The sequence below is a fragment of the Bombina bombina genome, chromosome 1 (genome assembly GCF_027579735.1).
Source record: "Bombina bombina isolate aBomBom1 chromosome 1, aBomBom1.pri, whole genome shotgun sequence".
In the NCBI taxonomy this organism is placed as follows: domain Eukaryota; kingdom Metazoa; phylum Chordata; class Amphibia; order Anura; family Bombinatoridae; genus Bombina; species Bombina bombina.
This window is the reverse complement of record NC_069499.1, coordinates 22,289,808-22,311,487: the sequence shown is the minus strand read 5'-3', so window position 1 is coordinate 22,311,487 and position 21,680 is coordinate 22,289,808. Positions and strand designations below refer to the sequence as shown.

The following is a 21,680-nucleotide window of genomic DNA, read 5'->3' as shown; positions in this document are numbered from 1 at the left end:
CTGTCGAAGGCCTTCTCCGCATCTGTAGATAGCAAGATCAGGGGCATTTTGGTAGATGAAGCGGAAAACAAAGTGTGCAGAACCCGAATGGTATTATCTTTGGCCTCCCTACGTGGGATAAATCCCACTTGGTCGGAATGCACTAAGGAAGGTAAATGTTTGTTAATTCTCGTGGCAATTAGTTTAGCATATAATTTAATATCAATGTTTATTAAGGAGATAGGGCGGTAGTTGGCTACCTTATCAGCAGGTTTATTTGGCTTAGGGATAACAGAAATAGTGGCTTCTAGGAGGTTTGGGGTTAGCTGACCTTCTTCATCTAATGATTGGTACATGCTCAACAAGTGGGGGCCTAGTAGGGTTTTAAACTGATGATAGAATTTGGGCGTAAAACCGTCAGGTCCCGGGGGTTTGCCCTGGGGGAGGCTTTTAATTGCCAACATAATTTCCTGAATAGTAAATCTATCATCCAGCGCCTCGCAGTCTTCTTGAAGTAATGTTGGAAGCTGGATATTAGATAAATAACTATTTATCTTAGTTAGTTTAGTTTCCATATCAAGGGAAGGGAGGTTATATAATGAGGAGTAGTATTGTGCAAATTGGTTGACAATGTCAGTGTTTGTGGTGAATGTGGTACCATCCGGGCCTGTAATTTTATCTATAAAGGTTTTGTAGCGTTTCTTTTTCAGGGATCTAGCAAGAAGGCGCCCAGTTTTATTACTTTCAACAAAGAATTTTGATTCGGAGGCTATGGCTCTCATATGTGCATTTTTAATTAAGTATTGGTGAAGTTCCTCTCTGGCCTGTTGGGATTTCTGTAGGAGAAGTTGAGATTGAGGGTTCTGTTTTAGGTCATTTTCACACTTGTTAAAGTTGGAGGTTAATGAATTAAGTTGGCTCTCTCTTTGCTTACGTTGTCTATGCGTGTGCCCCATTATCACCCCCCTTATATAGCATTTATATGCTTCCCAGTTATTGGTTGCTGAGGTGGCTGAGGGGGTATTAAAAGTGAAGAACTCAGTTGTCTTTTCTTCTATGTCAGTTGTGATCAATGGGTCTAAGAAAATCTGGTCACTTAGTCTCCAATGTTGCTGAAATTGTGGTTTAGCCGACCATAAAAAATTTGTACACACCATACTATGATCAGACCAGGCAGTGTGATAAAGTCTAGAGTCGTATAGTGAGGGTAGTGTTCGTTGTTCGCATAATATATAATCAAGGCGTGTGTATGAGCGTTGTGGATTAGAGAAGAATGTAAAGTCTTTTGTAGTTGGGTGTGTCACTCTCCAGGTGTCAAACATGGGTATATTACGTATGGCCTGCCAGTTAGCTTTTATCTGCGAGTTTTGCATATAGGAGCGGCCTGTGGAGGTGTCTAGTGTGGGGTTGATTGGGAAGTTAAAGTCTCCACCTAGGAAAATTGGGCCTTTCGAGATATCTAAAATATGATTGATGGCCTTGCGGAAAAATGAAGATCTGGGACGGATAGGTGCATATATATTTGCCAGTGTAATGGGTCTACCAAAGTAAAGACCTGTCAGAACTAAAATCCGCCCCTCTGCGTCAGTGTATTTGTCTAGCAGAGTGAATGAGGTACCCTTCCTGAAAGAGATACATACGCCATTATGTTTTGTCGGTCCAGAACTTAGAAAATGCTGATCATAATATAACTGCGAAAGTCTGGGCTCATTGGTCTTTTTAAAGTGAGTCTCTTGTGTCATAATAATGTCAACTTTCTTCCGGTAGAAGTCATGAAATGCTATGGAGCGTTTTTGAGGGGACAGGAAACCCTTGACATTTTGTGTGGCTAACCGAAATTGACTAGGGTGGTTTTGTTCAGGCATTTGACCCTTAGCGTTAGTGTCTAAACTTATGGAGGTGTGTTTTTGTTTTCAGCAATAAATATGTGGTAAACCAACCCTGCTATAATATGAGCTCTGATAAATACTTCACTATCTAGTACACTTGAATGTTATAACTGTTTTAACAAAATGAAAACTTGTAACAGGTACTCCTTGAACTGTAAGGGGAAAGGGGAAAAGAAAGAAGGGAGGAAAGAAAGAAAAAAGAAAGGAGAGAAGGGGGATAGGTAAGTGGGAAGAAGATAGGTGGTAGAGACAATTGGGGAATAAAGTAGAAGAATTGTGTAGGGGGATGAGTACAGTATGACGGAACTCCCCCGACAGGCCGAGGGTGAGAGACATAAAACCAAAAACATAAACATAAACCAATGCCCTGTTAGAGGGCGCATCCCAGTATATTACACATATCTTAACATGTTACCAACGATGTCACATAGGTATAGAAAAACAATTTTAGTGTAAAAGTCTGAGGTAGTTGAGCTCACAGACAGACAAGATGAGAAATAGCTCATTATATAGTCATTCAACAGTGTCCCGTTATAGTATCTAACTACTTATACTCACGACCTCAAGGTATTCGTAGTTAGTCCAGGTCAAGGCTGGTCGTGTCCACCGTGGGGGGGACACAACCAGACAGATCTTCATTATGTAATCCTCCGAGCAAACAAGAAAGGAGTGAGGGATAACACAAACATAACTTCCATAACTGGTGCACGGTTGCACAACTATGATTCAGTGCTAACTTGAATCCGTATTGTTGTCAGGACTTCAAAGCAAGGGTAGGTTCGCTCAGGTGTTATCCACTGAGGTGGAGGGATCCGGGCATATCTTTTTCCTGTTTTTCTTGTCAACTATTTCGGACCAGAGACGTCTTTGAGGCTTTGGTTGTGGTAGTTTGCGTGCCTCGGGCTGAGGAGTGGTGGTTTCTGGGATAGGAATGTCCAGCAGCTTACAAAAATCTTCAATTTTTTCTGGGGAGCTGCACTCATGACGTTTTCCATTTTTAATAATTTGCAGCGATACGGGAAATCCCCATCTGTAAGGGATCTGTAGGGTTCTTAGGTGGGAAGTAAGGATGGCAAATCCCTTTCGGAGTTGCAGCGTTCTAGTGGACAAGTCCTGAAAGATTTGGACCTTTGCACCCATATAAGAGAAATGTGGTTGTGTTCTAGCCAATTGTAGAATTTTCTCTCTATCTTTATAGCTCAGGAAACAGATTATAATGTCCCTTGGAGGTTGATTATCGTTTGGCTTCGGACGCAGAGATCTATGTGCTCTCTCCAAAGGTATGGGTTCAATCACACGTTGGTTAGAAATTGCCAGAGACTGAAACAGATTTTGTAAATATTCTGAAATATCTTCGCCTTTGATTGATTCAGGGATTCCGCGTATTCGGAGGTTATTTCTGCGCGCCCTATTTTCGACATCATCAAGCTTATTTTCTAATTCAAGGATTTGTGATTGTTGGGCCTCTATGGAGTGTGACATTTCTGCCATTTCCTTAGTAATTTCTTCCCTATCATCTTCCAATGTCTCCACTCTAAATCCAAGCTCATTAATGTCCCTTTTTAGGTCCGCACACTCAGCTTTAATGCATAACTTCACCTGATCAATTAAGTCCTCCATAGCTTTTAATGTTACTGGTGCTTCTTTAAGATGTGAATGTGGGTTAGAAGGTGATGTCAAGGGCTCTTGAGCGTGTGGGCTATCACATAAATCTTCATCTTCGCTAGAGGCCTGTGGTATATCAGTTTTCTTTTTTGTGCTATCTGTCTTTTTGAAAAAGGAGTTTACAGCTCCCGATGTAGATGTGGATTTTAAGGCCTTGTCAGGTTTTGTGACCCTGCGCTGTGACATGGTAGAGATAAATTTGAATAAACTTTTGTCTTCGCTTTTCTTTTTACCTCTTACACCTCTCTCCTTTATGTTTATCAGGCAGCGTGACAGTGAGTCTGTGCGTCTCTAGCAAAATGGAGTAAATCAGACCTGAACAATCATACAGTTTGTTCTTATTGCATAATAAAATGAGTGGTGCCTTTAGTACTGTATTGTGAATCTGTCTAGATCATTGCTTCTCATGGGGAAGTGGGTATTGCTGTTGGAGCTTGGGGTTGTGTGTGGCTCTTTTACTGTGCCATGAGGCCACTATTATTATACTCTATTAAAAATGGCGACTGCCATGAGGGTGCTGTAAAAGATGCAGCTTACCGGATCTGTGTGAGAGTCCGTAACGAGCGGGTGCTATGGCATGTCGGTCTCTGAGCAGTCCGTGAGGGTCCTGCGCTCTCAGCAGGTAAGTAGGGGAGCTTGGGCTGATATGTGATTTCGGGACTCTGTCCCTGCGCTTACTCGAGAAAGGCTTCAACCGCGGCCCATGCCGTTGACAGATTGCGAAGTCCGGAGTCTTTACCGGGACCGGTAAATGATAGCGTTACATTCTCTAGTCCTTCCCAAAGCTCTGGGTATCAGTTTTAGGGCTCTGTTGAGATTTTTAGATGACCCACGGGAGAGTTCCGTCTCCACTGCAGCAGGAGCTTTAGGCTGGTGCGGCCATTCAGAACGCCCGCACGTTTGGTCCTGGTCTGGCGGAAATAATTTCTGAAATTACGGGTGGAAAGAGGTCCTTGCTACCGCAAGACTAGAAGAATAGACCTAAGGTATGTAAAAATTCAAAATTTAGTTACTTTCGTAACTTCAAGGGTCAAAAGGCTTCCTCTCCCTCCTCCAAGTCAAAGCAGTCTAAGTCTTACTGGAAATCCAATCAGACTTGGAATAAGGGGAAACAATCAAAGAAGCCTTCGTCTGAGACTAAGTCAACATGAAGGGTCTGCCCCCAGTCCGGATTGGATCAAGTGGGGGCAGACTTTCCTTGTTTCGACAAGCTTGGATACGTGCTGTCCCAGACCCTTAGGCTGTGGACATAGTATCTCAGGGTTACAAAATAGAATTTAAGTCTCGTCCTCCCAGGGGCAGATGCCTCTTCTCAAGGTTATCTGCAGATCAGGTAAAAAGAGAGGCATTCTTAAGGACCTTTCCTCCCTGGGAGTGATTGTTCCAGTTCCAGTAAGGGAACAGGGTCTAGGATTCCATTCAAATCTGTTTGTGGTTCCCAAAAAAGAGGGAACTTTCCGTCCCATTTTTGACCTAAAGTGTCTCAACCAATTTCTCAGGGTACCGTCCTTCAAAATGGAAACCATTCGTTCCAATCTTCCTGTGGTCCAAGAGGGTCAGTTCATGACGACCATAGACCTGAAGGACGCGTATCTTCATGTTCCCATCCACAGGGATCATCGCCAGTTCCTGAGATTTGCTTTTCTTGACCAGCACTTTCAATATGTTGCTATCCCTTTTGGCCTTGCCACAGCTCCCAGAATTTTCTAAAAGGTTCTGGGGGCTCTCTTGGCAGTTGTTAGGTCTCAGGGAATTGCGGTGGCTTTACCTGGACGACATATTGGTTCAGGCGCCATCTTTTCAGCTAGCAAACTCTCATACAGAGATCTTGTTGTCTTTTCTACGTTCCCACAAATGGAAACTGAATCTGGAGAAAAGTTCCCTTGTTCCAGCTACAAGGGTGTGTTTCTTAGAGACCATCATAGATTCCCTATCTATGAAAATTTTTCTGACGGAGGTCAGAAAATCCAAACTTCTCTCCTCTTGCCTCTCTCTACAGTCTACTGTTCGGCCATTAGTGGCTCAATGCAAGGAGGTAATTGGTCTGATGGTCGCTTCCATGGACATCATTCCCTTCGCTCGATTCCATTTAAAAGCTCTGCAATTATGCATGCTCGGGCAATGGAACGGAGACTATTCAGATATGTCTCAGAGGATAGATCTGGACCAGTTGACAAGAGACACTCTCTCCTGGTGGATTTCTCAGCATCATCTGTCTCAGGGCACATGCTTCCGGAGACGCTCCTGGGTGATTGTGACCACAGACGCCAGCCTGTTAGGCTGGGGAGCAGTCTGGGACTTGTTAAAGGCTCAGAGCCTATGGACTCGGGAGGAGTCTTCTCTCCCCATAAACGTCTTGGAGTTGAGAGCGATCTTCAATGCCCTGATGGCTTTTCCTCAGTGGCCCAGTCGGACAATATAACCTCATCAACCACCAGGGAGGAACTCGGAGTTCCTTAGCCATGAAGGAGGTGGCTCGGATTATTCAGTGGGCAGAAGCTCACAATTGTCTTCTATCTGCCATCCACATTCCAGACTTTTTATCCCGGGGAGTGGGCTCTCCATCCGGAGGTGTTCTTCAGGTTAACCCTCAAATAGGGGGGTGCCGGAATTGGATCTGATGGCGTCTCGTCAGAACGCCAAGCTTCCAAGGTATGGTTCATGGTCAAGAGATCCTCAGGCCGCCCTGATAGATGCTCTGACGGTTCCTTGGGACTTTGGTCTAGCATAGAATATAAGAAATGTTGGGAAGAAAAAAAATGTTTGTTTTTCTCTATCAAAAACCCCACCATTGCAATTAGATACAATTAATACAAATCCATCTCTAAAGATTGGAGGAAGGTTGTCGCAAAAAATTACTGTGACCCAAAAGATATGGGAATAGTCATGGGGGGTGTTCACTGTCCAAAAATGTCAAGTATAAATAAGAGAAAGGGAGGGTGGACAGTTTCAGAGCACTCAAAGAAATGTATAGTGTTTCTATACAATAAGGTGGCAGGGGAAACCACCAACAGAGGCCAAAAAACAATTATAAAACTTAACATTTATTAGTAAATCAATAAAACTGTGAATATGAACAGTGTATGTGTCTTAAAACTTAGATGAAAAAAGTGTGTATGAAGTACAAGCATTCGAAAGGAAGTACCACATATAGCTATAATCTAAATGAAAGGCCACCACACAGACCAGTACAAACCAAAATGCTCATGTGCTGCATAAAGAACCGTATCTAAAAAAGAGGATTGACCTCACAACAAATTACGCTATAAAGTGCAGCAATGGAGCAAGTAAGTACAAGTCTATGTGATAACACGTCTATCAAATAATATAAGTTATATAAACTTGGCTATATGGATAACAGAATTAGGAGCTATAAATGTGATAGCTGGTCTCTAAGTACGCCTGATTCGCATTTCGCCGTAATACGGCTTTCTCAAAGGCTAACCCGAGTTGGGAAATCCCCCGTTCTTAAGGACTAATCTCATAGCCAATTATGGGTGAGTATAATTAAACACCCCTATGGAAAACCTATCACAAAAAGCGCAGTATGATAGGATGCTGAGACATCACATGATTGGAAATACACGGTCAACCAATCATAAGTTGCAACGTAATAGTCAAAACAAAGAGTGAGATAAATATTTGACTGATCGGAATAGCTCCTGCTGTAGGTGCACGCCCACATAATCCAGCTTAATTGATCATATTCAAAAAGGAACTGTACATAGCCCAAAAGTCGCACGGTATTTGTCATGTCAAATAATATAGTAATATGACAAGTAACCGGTAGTAGAGCCGAACCAGTTATCAGTGTTATGTACCGATCAGGTGCAGGAGCATATTATTTCATGTTGAAAAAGTATAACTTATCATGCTAAAACATCAAAAAATATATAGTGTGGGCCAATCATCCACAATGTCTAGAATATTAAAAGAAAAACATTTGTTGCCATAATATCTAACTATCCCAAACTAAATGTTAACTAAAGATTCACGCCTATACGTTTGATCTATCACATGAAATAATTGATCATAACTTTTATAGAAAAGGTATATGTTATGTAAAAGATCCGATATAAAGCATATCTATATATATATATCTGTTTTCAAACTAATTTATATTCAAATCTATCTGAAATAGCAATAGCGTATAGGCTCCAAACTGGTACATTATTAGTACGGAGGTTTAGAGAAATATGTCAGAATTTCTGTCAGAGGTAAGTGAAGTTTGGGCAGAAGTTATTAGGATAAGGAATGTCATACACGTGAGTGGACCCAAACTTAACAATTAATAAGGTACACAATATTAGATGTATGTTAACTTTGGTCTAGTATACCTGTTTCCTCCGTTTGCGCTCCTTCCACAAGTCATTGCTCATATCAAGCAGGAGAGAGTGTCTGTAATTCTAATAGCTCCTGTATGGCCTTGCAGGATCTGGTTTGCAGACCTAGTGAAGATGTCATCTCTTCCTCCTTGGAGGTTACCTCTGAGGGAAGGACCTTCTAACTCAGGGTCCTTTCCTCCATCCAAATCTCGTTTCTCTGAAGCTGACTGCATGGAGATTGAACGCTTAGTTCTGGCTAAGCGTGGGTTTTCTGAGTCGGTCATTGATACCATGCTTCAGGCTTGCAAGCCTGTCACTCATAAAATTTACCATAAGGTATTGCGCAAATACCTATATTGATGTGAATCGAAGGGCTTCTCTTGGAGTAGGGTCAGGATTACTAGAATTTTATCTTTTCTACAGGAAGGTCAGGGGAAAGGGTTGTCAGTCAGTTCTCTGAAAGGTCAGATTTCTGCATTATCTATTCTTTTACATAAGCGTTTGGCGGATGTGCCTGATGTTCAATCCTTTTGTCAGGCCCTGGTTAGACTCCGGTCTGTGTTTAAACCTGTTGCTCCTCATTGGAGCCTTACCCTAGTTCTTAGGGTTTTGCAGCAGGCTCCATTTGAGCCCATGCATTCTGTAGATATTAAGTTATCTTGGAAAGTTTTGTTTCTTATCGCTATTTCTTCTGCTCGCAGAGTTTCTGTTCTCTCTATCCTAATCCTTCTTCTCAAAAGGAACATCTGTTGCATAACTTGGATGTTGTGCGCGCTCTAAAAGTCTACCTACAGGCTACTAAAGATTTTCGTCAATCTTCTGCCCTGTTTGTTTTTTTCTCAGGAAAGTGTAAGGGTCAGAAGGCAACTTCTACTTCTCTTTCCCACTGGTTGAGAAGTATGATTCATTTTGCTTATGAGACTGCTGGTCAGCAGCCTCCTGAGAGAATTACGGCTCATTCCACTAGGGCTGTCTCCTCTTCTTGGGCTTTCAAAAATGAAGCTTCTGTGGAACAGATTTCCAAGGCAGCAACATGGTCCTCTCTGCATACATTTTCCAAATTTTCCAGCTGAGGCTTCTTTTGGGAGAAAGGTTCTTCAGGCGGTGGTGCCTTCTGTTTAGGTCTGCCTGTCTTGTTCTCCCTCCCTATTCATTCTGTGTCCTCTAGCTTGGGTATTGGTTCCCACTAGTTATTGGAATGACGTTGTCGACTCTCCATGTCCATGAAAGAAAATAAAATTTATGCTTACCTGATAAATTTCTTTCTTTCCGGACATGGAGAGTCCACGACCCCACCCTTCAGATTAGACAGTATTTTTTTTTACTAAACCTCAGGCACCTCTACACCTTTTGTGTTATCTTCTTTTTCCATTTCCCTTCAGCTGAATGACTGGGGGTTATGGGTAAGGGAAGTGACACTTAACAGATTTGCTGGGGTGCTCGTTGCCGCCTCCTGCTGACCAGAAGTGAATATCCCACTAGTAATTGGAATGACGTGGACTCTCCATGTCGGAAAGAAAGAAATTTATCAGGTAAGCATAAATTTTATTTTCTTTCATGATGGTGAGAGTCTACAAGATCCCACCCTTTTATGGGTTTTGTTTTCTTTTTTAAGCACATCTTTTTCCCTGCTCTTTTTCTTACCTCACTTCTACTTGACTATGCGTTAGACTGAGGTATGTGGGAGGGGTTATATAGAGCTCTTGGGGTTTGGGAATCTTTGCCTCTTCCTAGTGGTAGGGGAGGTAATTCCCATGAGTAATGTGGACTCTCACCACCATGAAAGAAATTAATTTATCAGGAAAGCATCATTTATGATTTTTGGTTTGCTGTGTAGGTTTCAAAACATCACATGCAGAATGTTGCCTACTTGGATGGTTAAAACCCTCTGTAGTAACTGAGGAGTTAACTGTGACCCTCAAATACCATATTAACTTTTTAACCCTTTTGATGGTGCACCTTGCTGCTTTACAGTCATCTGTTACCTAGCTACTTAGTATGTACTTGTGTGCAGCGTAATATTTATTACAATATCAAAGTGTCTTTCCTCTACAAGTTCTCAAATCTAATAATACATTTTTATATTAGGGATGTACAGTTCTACATAAACTTGTGAGAAATAAGCAAAACATAGCTGCAACGCTTTTAAGAGAAATTTAAAACTACAAAATGCAATAAATGGAAGTTAGTTTTTTCCATGATTTTGTAATATGCATTTACTGTGCACTTCGTTTCTAAAAACGCCCTACATCTGTAACGATGGTGAAATCTATTCTGTGTGTGGAAATCTAATTTTATACAAATGAGCATTGAAAAATCAGTCCTAGCAGCTTTAGATTCTGTATGTTTTTAGCATGGCTTGTAAGTGCCAAGGGAGAAAAAAATCTGATAAATTGTATTTATTGAAGCCAATTACCTTATCACTGTCTTCTTAGCTACACCCACAGTTTGTTCCCTTTTTACACTTCAAATACAACCCTCCTCAACATTAGTGTGTCTGTGAGGCCAATAAACATAACCAGTGTTTTTTTCTTCATAAACGGGGAGAGTTCACAGCTTCATTCATTACTTTTGGGAATTCAGAACCTGGCCACCAGGAGGAGGCAAAGACACCAAGCCAAAGGCTTAAATACCTCCCCCACTTCTCTCAACCCCCAGTCATTCTTTGCCTCTTGTCACAGGAGGATGGCAGAGAAGTGTCAGAAGATTTCGGTTTAGTCTCTTATGGAGGGTAGTACTCTTCGTAAAGGGACTGGAGTTTTAAGTAGGCCTGTCAGCCTCACAGTGAGAGCATGGATGAAAGTTAGAGTCCGGAGATGCAGGGAGAGTCTTTCTGTGAACCCATCCCGACTCATATTAACAGCTCCTTAAGCAATCAGCGTTGACGAGTTTCGATGCCTGCTTTTTCTCTCTCGAGTCCATGTCAGAAGCGACACTACTATCTGTCACACTTGAAGGGCCGTGTTCCTGTTCCATGGCATAGATTCCGGTAAGATCGTTTCATTTTAATTTCAATATGGAAATGTAATGTAAGTAAGAAGACAGGGTCTCGGTGGGACTTCTTTTATCTTATGGAATCAAGGGTTAATATCTCCTGAGCGGGGTTATTGCACAGGGGGAGACTTTAATCATGTTTGTAATGTGCTTCTGTCTGCTAATGTGTAGTGATACTTGGGCTCATGGCTATTTTGGAACATACTGGCCTTTTTTGCAGGCTGCGCAGTCTTGGCATGCTTTTTCTTGGACTGCACGATGCACCTTGTGACCGAGCGTGGTCACGCTTCTGTTCTCCATTTCCGTATTCCTGACCGTGTGGCGATGGAGAGAGTCTGTTTCGCTAGAGTCTGGGTTATAGGAGGTGGTGAGTGCCCCAGCCATTGGGGGTGTAAGGTGCCGGTTATTTTTGTCCATATTTACAATCTCCAAGTTATGAAGGATTCTGATTTTTTTGGAGACGGATGTCTCTGGTTCAGATTCTATGTCTTGCGAAGAATATGAAATGGCCCGGGTGATCCATGCCCATAAGTTATGTTCCGAATGCCGCTTTAGAGTGCTCTATTCTCCGGAATCGGGGAACTTAAAATCCGCTGAGCCATCTGCCCCTGAGGATTCCATATCCACGAGGCGCGGGCCCTAGAACCTTCTTTTGCTACACAAACAGGTGTCCCAAATGCCGTTTATCCTTTTCGGAAAGGTGGCTTGTTTCCTGCAAAAGTTACGGCACGGTTCCGCATGGCTATATCGATGGCATTGGCGCATTTACATCTTCCAGGAAGATATTGTCCGTGTACTGTTAACTAGGGCTTGTCAGACTTGGGATCATCTGGTTCAGATCAGCCCTCTGGGGAAGCGGATTCCTCTGAGGCTTCAAGGGTCCAACCCTCGGGGCCAGGGTCATCAGTTGGCCCAGCGGAGGTAAGTCTTGCCTTTCATTATAGACTGGCACGCCTTCAGGTCCTGCTGAGGCATGTTTTGGCAGTGCTGGAGGATCCCAGTTCTAATGGGTTGGTGGATCCTCGGTCTTCCGTTCCAGATGTCAAGCAGGGTTAGGCGAATGGAGATGAATCTATTTCCTTGTCATCTCCTTTTTTTTTTTTAATATCTTCTTCCAGTTCTGAGCTTTGGAAGAATTGGATCTCTGACTGGCTTGTCCTGTTAGTGTGTCCGTTCTTCTGGGCGTTAACCTGCGGTTGTTGCCCTCCTTTATTTTGATCCGGTTAGGATGTATTTTATGCTCCGGATGCTGTAACCCGGTGGTTCCTCAGGTTATTAGTTTGTTTAAAGCCGGTTCTGGGTGTCTGGGTTTTTTGTTCCTTATCTTTGACTGGACATTTTGGGGTTCTGTATTCAGATCCCTTAGGACTGGTTCGGGACGGCCCAGTTTGCCAGTTCCGGGACATCTCCTGTTCCTACGGGCGGATTTTTCTCTCTCTTATCAGAGAATTAGACATTTCTGCTGGGCCGACCATAGTGGCAGGATGGTTCTTTTAATCGGTACTTGACCTTTTGAGTCCATCTACAGCTTTACACTCCATACCTATTTGCGGGTGAGCTGTTATGTTTTGTCTTCCCTCCCTTTGGGGTGGACTTGGCATTCCACAGTATCCGCCTGGTGCTTGTAGGTACTTTTTCTTTCTCTGTTCTGTGGGGTTGTCCCCCCTGTCTTGCATGCAGGATGTCAGGTGAAGGTCTGGATTTCTTGTGACATGCCATTACTGTAGTTTCAGTAGAGGATCTCCTTTTGGGAGTGTCCTTAATCATCAGGAAAGGGAACTGCGACTGGGTTCTGGAACCAAAGCTCTTTTGGGGGGGCTGGATCCCCTCCCTTTTCCTTCCTGAAGGTCTTGGTGATCGGGGAATTTTTTAATTCCTTTGTCTTTTCGGACTTTCCAGTCACTTTGGTGCTGGGTCTGTTGCCCGGAGTGAGGGTCAGGTATCTGTCTTATCTGTCGATCTTGTGATCCTTCCTTAGGTGGGAGGCTTCGCAGTGGATCCCTCCTCAGCAGGTAGTTTTTTTTCTCTGCTGGTTCTGGGTACTATCCTTCCTTTCCTGCTTTTCTTGGGAACGTATTTTTCTGCACTACTTGGAGTTTTCTTTCTGAAGACGGTCATGTGCAGTTTGCTAGCTTGGTTAGCTAGGGTTGGTGACTTGTGTTTGCTTAGACCACCTTTGCAGCAGGAAGCCTATGGTTTTCAAAGGAGCATATTTAAATATTCTGATGCTGTTTTTTCGTGGCTCCCAGGGACGGTTTGTCTTTTGGTTGCTCTATCCTGGGTGCGAGTTAGCACTCTGTATAGGGGAGGGGTTTTACCTTTCTCCCTTTAGTTTTCAGGGGTTTTTGGTACCTTGGAATTCCTGCAGATAGGGGTCTGGGATTTCCTCCCGTGCTCTGCTAGGTTGGTAGGATCTTTCGTCTGTATTGCCCTGTTTCTTCCTTGTTTACTCTCTTGGTGTTGCCCTTGGGGTTTTTTTCTTTATAGCCCTAGTCCTTTTGTGTTCTGGGGGTCTTTTCGGACTTCCTTATCTGAGTCCTTCTTCTTTCCTTCAGGGAGAATGTGGATGTTTCCATTACTTCTGGTCGGGGTGAGTTATTCGCAAGGCTGAGAGCCTGCCGGACTTTGTCTCCTCAGGGGCTTTTGGGCTCGGTCGAGTGATTCTGAGCGGTCTCTAGCAAGGGCCTTGCTGGTTCTGGGCAGTTACCTGTGCCTTTTTGTCCCTTCTGCTTCAGACGAAGCAGTTTTTTTGTCGGGAGTTTGGGTATTTTCAGGCTATGGTGCCCTCAGAATGGGCCGCCTTTTGTACCTGCCCGTTTTGCATTCAGTGTCCTCTATAGCTTGGGTATTGTTTTCCCAAAAGTAATGAATGCAGCTGTGGACCGTTTATGAAGAAAAACTTTTTATTATGCTTACCTAATAATTTTCTTTTCTTCAGTCCAAAGCTCCCCGCCCGCGTTTTTTATATGGGGCGGCCGTAATTTTATTTTTTGTTCTTCTGGCCCAGGGAAGTGGGGGAGGTATTTAAGCCTTTGGCTGGGGTGTCTTTGCCTCCTCCTGGTGGCCAGGTTCTGAATTCACAAAAGTAATGAATGCAGCTGTGGACTCCCTGTCTGAAGAAAAGAAAATGATCAGGCAAGCATAATTTGTTACTATGTTTCCTATAATCATTTTACTGTTGAGCACAATATATACTAATACTGAGCTGCTTTTTGTTTTTATTTCAGATTACGGCTGTGATGATGATGACGGCTATTAATCCCCCGCCGGTGCTTACACTGTAAAGTCATATTGTTAGATATGGACCTATATTTAATATGCTGTTCTGTGATCAGCAACGTATACAAAGTAGACTCAATTTTGTATAAAAGGAAAAAAAAACTTTAAAAAAGTGTTTACATATTTTGGGTCATTTTTTTTTGTTGGCTTTTAACCCATAAATATTTATTGGGTTATTATACTTGAAACTGGATTTTCTTTCTCCATGGCCATGTTTTGATAAGACTGTTTTGGAACATTAAACCCAGAGGGCATGACGTTACTATTTAGCACTCTTCTTTGTATATAAGGATTCTTTGGATTGTCCATTATTATATTTGTAAATCTGGCAGCACATTATATTTTATTGCTGTGTACACAAAAAAAAGCAAATCCTCTAAAAAAAAATATATATATATATAGCAAGTAACAATTCTGGTTTTCGGACAAAGAGCCTTGGATTTAATCACGTGTTTCTACAGCCTTCATCTAGCCAGAAGTCCCCTGCAGGTTTCTGTTGCAGTAGGTTCGACTTGACATTCAACATGAAGTGAAACTGCTTCTGGAAAACAACAATATAAGCAAATGACAGATACAAGAGACAGTTCTGCAATGTCGCCATCACATTGTACTATGGCTAAGGAAATAAAATGACTTGTAAGATAAGTGGCACATAAAACATGTCAGAAAAACGTCACTATCCGTTAATTTATTTAGAAGAATAATAAAAATAACTTTTAGCTGCATTCACGCTAAATAAATCCCTCATAGACCTCATGACATTGTAGTATTATGTACAAATAAAGATTTCTGTGCTAACGTTTGTCATCTTCCTAGTTTTGTCATTTACCGCACTATTTAAGAAAAATTCCTAAGCAGGCAGGCCCCAGTGGGAGTCCTTGCAAATAGATTCTAACACCAACATCTGGCCACTGAGTATAAAGATGATTGTCTCTTTGTGGCTGATGCCAGTGCTTCTAACAAAATGTATGTGATGTTCAGAGGCCCCAACGTTTGTGACTGTTAATGAATATCACCATCAGCTGTTAAACGTATAATCATCTTAAAAGGCACTAAAGCAGAGTTCAAGGCAGTAACAGCTGTGGTCTTATTTGCTGATCCTACTGCATGTACATTGCTGTTCAGTACCTCCAGAGAAGTTTGTTCTTATGTGTCTTTTTTTTTTTTATTCATACTTTTTACACTCATAACTTAAGAAGCTTAAACTCCATATTAAAGCCATTTACTGAGCATAAGTGATGCACTGATTTGTAAAACTGTACAAAATAAAGTGTTGTGTCTATAATTTACCATTAGGGAGACCTCCCCAGGGTCAAAATACAAATGTATAGAGAGAGAAGCGCTCTACCAGAAACGAACAACAGCTCAGTAGCTTGTTCACAAAGGATAACTATATAAGAATTATATCAGTCTAATCCCGCCTAGTAAGGTCAGTCCATAGCCAAAATACCAGGCAATTCTCATCGGTATAAGGAACATGGCAAACCCAAACAATCGTTTCGGCCTCCTGTGGGCCTCGTCAGTGAGGTGCAGCCATATTCCTCTAAGCACATTGGGTAAGAAGTCTACGTCTGGTTTCTCCATCACCCTTAGGGAGACTTCCCAGGGTCATAATACAAATACATGCAGAGTTCTACTCTGTGAAAAACATTACTGGGTTAAAAGAAGCTGCACCCAGGTGGTAAATCACCATAGAACAAGCTAACAAGTTATTGAGCTGGTTGTTTGTTTCTGAGAGTGCACATCTCTCTGTGTCTTATATAATTTACCCCAACTGAGTCCATGGTCAGGGTGTTTAAGCTTCTCACATGGCAACCATATTAGATTTTAATTCACTCATTCTTACACTAAGCAAATGGTAGAAATCTGCTGATATTTACACGCACGGTACAGAGATTGTACAGGACCAGATTGAGCTTAGCTAGACACCACCCGTTGAGCTGGTTAGCACCTATCTGCTGATATCTACATGCACAGTACAAAGATTGCACAGGACCAGAGTGAGCTTAGACATCACACATTGGTCTGGTTAGCACCTATCTGCTGATATCTACATGAACGGTACAGAGATTGTACAGAACCAGACTGAGTTTAGCTAGACACCACCCATTGTTCTGGTTAGCACCTATCTGCTGATATCTACATGCACGGTACAGAGATTGTACAGGACCAGACTGAGTTTAGCTAGACATCACCCATTGTTCTGGTTAGCACCTATCTGCTGATATCTACATGCATGTTACAGAGATTGTACAGGACCAGACCGAGCTTAGCTAGACACCACCCATTGTTCTGGTTAGCACCTATCTGCTGATATCTACATGCATGTTACAGAGATTGTACAGGACCAGACTGAGCTTAGCTAGACATCACCCATTGTTCTGCTTAGCACCTATCTGCTGATATCTACATGCATGTTACAGAGATTGTACAGGACCAGACTGAGCTTAGACACCACCCATTGTTCTGGTTAGCACCTATCTGCTGATATCTACATGCATGTTACAGAGATTGTACAGGACCAGACTGAGCTTAGCTAGACATCACCCATTGTTCTGCTTAGCACCTATCTGCTGATATCTACATGCATGTTACAGAGATTGTACAGGACCAGACTGAGCTTAGACACCACCCATTGTTCTGGTTAGCACCTATCTGCTGATATCTACATGCATGTTACAGAGATTGTACAGGACCAGTCTGAGTTTAGCTAGACACCACCCATTGTTCTGGTTAGCACCTATCTGCTGATATCTGCATGCACAGTACAGAGATTGTACAGGACCAGACTGAGCTTAGACACCACCCATTGTTCTGGTTAGCACCTATCTGCTGATATCTACATGCATGTTACAGAGATTGTACAGGACCAGTCTGAGTTTAGCTAGACACCACCCATTGTTCTGGTTAGCACCTATCTGCTGATATCTGCATGCACTGTATAGGAGTAGACTGAGCTTAGACACCACCCATTGTTCTGGTTAGCACCTATCTGCTGATATCTACATGCATGTTACAGAGATTGTACAGGACCAGTCTGAGTTTAGCTAGACACCACGCATTGTTCTGGTTAGCACCTATCTGCTGATATCTGCATGCACAGTACAGAGATTTACAGGACCAGACTGCGCTTAGACTCCACCCATTGTTCTGGTTAGCACATTTCTGCTGATATCTACATGCACAGTACAGAGATTGTACAGGACCAGACTGAGCTTAGCTAGACACCACGCATTGTTCTGGTTAGCACATGGCAAACCCAAACAATCGTTTCGGCCTCCTGTGGGCCTCGTCAGTGAGGTGCAGCCATATTCCTCTAAGCACATTGGGTAAGAAGTCTACGTCTGGTTTCTCCATCACCCTTAGGGAGACTTCCCAGGGTCATAATACAAATACATGCAGAGTTCTACTCTGTGAAAAACATTACTGGGTTAAAAGAAGCTGCACCCAGGTGGTAAATCACCATAGAACAAGCTAACAAGTTATTGAGCTGGTTGTTTGTTTCTGAGAGTGCACATCTCTCTGTGTCTTATATAATTTACCCCAACTGAGTCCATGGTCAGGGTGTTTAAGCTTCTCACATGGCAACCATATTAGATTTTAATTCACTCATTCTTACACTAAGCAAATGGTAGAAATCTGCTGATATTTACACGCACGGTACAGAGATTGTACAGGACCAGATTGAGCTTAGCTAGACACCACCCGTTGAGCTGGTTAGCACCTATCTGCTGATATCTACATGCACAGTACAAAGATTGCACAGGACCAGAGTCATCACCCATTGTTCTGCTTAGCACCTATCTGCTGATATCTACATGCATGTTACAGAGATTGTACAGGACCAGACTGAGCTTAGACACCACCCATTGTTCTGGTTAGCACCTATCTGCTGATATCTACATGCATGTTACAGAGATTGTACAGGACCAGTCTGAGTTTAGCTAGACACCACCCATTGTTCTGGTTAGCACCTATCTGCTGATATCTGCATGCACAGTACAGAGATTGTACAGGACCAGACTGAGCTTAGACACCACCCATTGTTCTGGTTAGCACCTATCTGCTGATATCTACATGCATGTTACAGAGATTGTACAGGACCAGTCTGAGTTTAGCTAGACACCACCCATTGTTCTGGTTAGCACCTATCTGCTGATATCTGCATGCACAGTACAGAGATTGTACAGGACCAGACTGCGCTTAGACTCCACCCATTGTTCTGGTTAGCACATTTCTGCTGATATCTACATGCACAGTACAGAGATTGTACAGGACCAGACTGAGCTTAGCTAGACATCACGCATTGTTCTGGTTAGCACCTATCTGCTGATATCTGCATGCACAGTACAGAGATTGTACAGGACCAGACTGAGCTTAGACACCACCCATTGTTCTGGTTAACACCTATCTGCTGATATCTACATGCATGTTACAGAGATTGTACAGGACTAGTCTGAGCTTAGCTAGACATCACGCATTGTTCTGGTTAGCAGCTATCTGCTGATATCTGCATGCACAGTACAGAGATTGTACAGGACCAGACTGAGTTTAAACACCACCCATTGTTCTGGTTAGCACCGATCTGCTAATATCTGCATGCACAGTACAGATATTGTACAGGACCAGACTGAGCTTAGACTCTATTTCTCTTGTTAAGTGTATCCAGTCCACGGATCATCCATTACTTATGGGATATTCTCCTTCCCAACAGGAAGTTGCAAGAGTTCACCCACAGCAGAGCTGCTATATAGCTCCTCCCCTAACTGCCATATCCAGTCATTCTCTTGCAAGCTCTCAACATAGCTGGAGGTAGTAAGAGGAAAGTGGTGTAAGATAGTTAGTTTTTTCTTCAATCAAAAGTTTGTTTTTAAATGGTACCGGAGTTGTACTATTTTATCTCAGGCAGCATTTAGAAGAAGAATCTGCCTGCGTGTTTCTATGATCTTAGCAGAAGTAACTAAGATCCACTGCTGTTCTCACATATGTCTGAAGAGTGAGGTAACTTCAGAGGGGGAATGGCGTGCAGGTTATCCTGCTATAAGGTATGTGCAGTTATAAGTTTTTTGGGATGGAATTTGCTAGAAAAAAGCTGCTGATACAGGATTAATGTAATGTAAGACAGTGATTTAATAGCGACTAGTATCAGGCTTACTATCAGAGTTATATACTCTTATAAATTTGCAATATAAAATGTTTGCTGGCATGTTTAATCGTTTTTATATATGCTTTGGTGATAAAACTTGATTGGGGCCTAGTTTTTTTTCCACATGGCTGGCTTAAATTTTGCTTAGAAACAGTTTCCTAAGGCTTTCCACTGTTGTAATATGAGTGGGAGGGGCCTATTTTAGCGCTTTTTTGCGTAGTTAAAATTACAAAATGAATCATCCAGCTTCCCTCAGCAGTCCCATGAATACTATAGGACATCTCTAAAGGGCTAAAAAGGCTTCCAAAATCGTTTATAGGGAAGGTATGAGTACAGCACAGCTGTGGCAGTTTGTTGTGTCTGTTAAACAACGTCTATGTCGTTTTTTTGATCCGTTTTTTGCATTAAGGGGTTAATCATCCATTTGCAAGTGGGTGTAATGCTCTGTTAACTTATTAGATATACTGTAAAAATTTTGTTTGATTTACTGCCTTTTTTCACTGTTTTTCAAATTTTGACAATTTGTTTCTCTTAAAGACACAGTAACGTTTTTTATATTTGCTTGTTAACTTGATTTAAAGTGTTTTCCAAGCTTACTGGTCTCATTACTAGTCTGTACAAACATGTCTGACATAGAGGAAGCTCCTTGTTCATTATGTTTAAAAGCCATGGTGGAACCCCATCTTAGAATGGGTACCAAATGTACTGATTTCATGTTAAGCAATAAAGATCATTTTTTGTCTTTAAAAAATTATCACCAGAGGATTCTGTCGAGGGGGAAGTTATGCCGACTAACTCTCCCCACGTGCCAGACCCTTTGACTCCCGCTTCAGGGACTCACGCTCAAATGGCGCCAAGTACATCAAGGGCGCCCATAGCGTTTATTTTACCAGAGGATTCTGTCAAGGGGGAAGTTATGCCGACTAACTCTCCCCACGTGTCAGACTCTTCGACTCCCGCTTCAGGGACTCGCGCTCAAATGGCACCAAGTACATCAAGGGCGCCCATAGCGTTTATTTTACAAGACATGGCGAAAGTTATGAATAATACTCTGGCAGCGGTATTAGTCAGACTACCTGAAATTAAAGGAAAGCAAGATAGCTCTGGGGGTAGATACAGAGCATACAGATGCTTTAAGAACCGTGTCTGATACTGCCTCACAATATGCAGAAGCTGAGGGGAGCTTCAGTCTGTGGGTGATATTTTTGACTCAGGGAAGATGATTTAACCTGATTCCGATATTTCTACATTTAAAATTTATGCTTGAGATCCTCCTCTTGTTGCTCAGGGAGGTTTTAGCGGCTCTGATTGACTGTGTTACAATCACAGTGCCAGAGAAATTGTGTAGACTGAATAAATACTATGCAGTGCCGGTGTGTACTGATGTTTTTCCAATACCTAAAGAGGTTTACAGAAATTATTAATAAGGAATGGGATAGACCAGGTGTGCCGTTCTCTTCCCCTCCTATTTTTAGAAAAATGTTTCTAACAGATGCCACCACACGGGACTTATGGCAGACAGTTCCTAAGGTGGAGAGAAGAGTTTCTACTCTAGCTAAGCGTACCACTATCCCTGTCGAGGACAGTTGTGCTTTTTTAGATCCAATGGATAAAAAATTAGAGGGTTACCTTAGGAAAATGTTTACTCAACAAGGTTTTATCCTGCAGCCCCTTGCATGCATTGCTCCTGTCACTGCTACTGCAGCGTTCTGGTTGGAGTCTCTGGATGAGGCTTTACAGGTAGTGACTCCATTGGATGAATATACTTGACAAGCTTAGAGCACTTAAGCTAGCCAATTCCTTTGTTTCTGATGCCTTTGTTCATTTGACTAAACTAACGGCTAAGAATTCTGTTTTTACTATACTGGCGCGCAGAGCACTATGGCTTATATCATGGTCAGCTGTCGTGACTTTAATAAATAAGCTACTTAACTTCCCTTCAAGGGGCAGACCCTATTAGGGCCTGGTTTGAAGGAGATTATTGCTAATATCACTGGAGGAAAAGGTCATGCCCTTCCTCAGGACAGGTCCAAATCAAGTTTTCGTGCCTTTCGAAACTTCAAGGCAGGTGTGGCATCAACTTCCTCTAAGGCAAATCAAGAGGGAACTTTTGCTCAGTCTATGATGGTCTGGAGACAACCGGACCTGGAACAAAGATAAGCAGGCCAAGGAGCCTGCTGCTGCCTCTAAGACAGCATGAAGGAACGAACGGTCCCCTATCCGGTAACGGATCCTGTAGGGGGCAGACTTTCATTCTTCGCCCAGGTGTGGGCAAGAGATGCCCAGGATCCCTGGGCATTGGAAATTATATCCCAGAGATATCTTCTGGATTTCAAAGCTTCCCCTCCAAAAAAGGGGAGATTTCACCTTTCACAATTATCTGCAAACCAGATAAAGAAAGAG

At 42.6% G+C, this 21,680-nt stretch overlaps 1 protein-coding gene across 1 annotated transcript in view; it reads left to right on the top strand.

Annotated features, from left to right (window-relative positions):
- Positions 1-14,933, top strand: part of BRF1 (BRF1 RNA polymerase III transcription initiation factor subunit) — a 687,556-nt gene extending 672,623 nt beyond the window's left edge. Inside the window, exon 14 of the mRNA XM_053697273.1 lies at positions 14,080-14,933. Within this exon, the coding sequence (XP_053553248.1) occupies positions 14,080-14,111 (32 nt within the window). The 3' untranslated portion in view covers positions 14,112-14,933. The remainder of the gene's footprint in view (positions 1-14,079) is intronic.
- Positions 14,934-21,680: the final 6,747 nt, after the last annotated feature.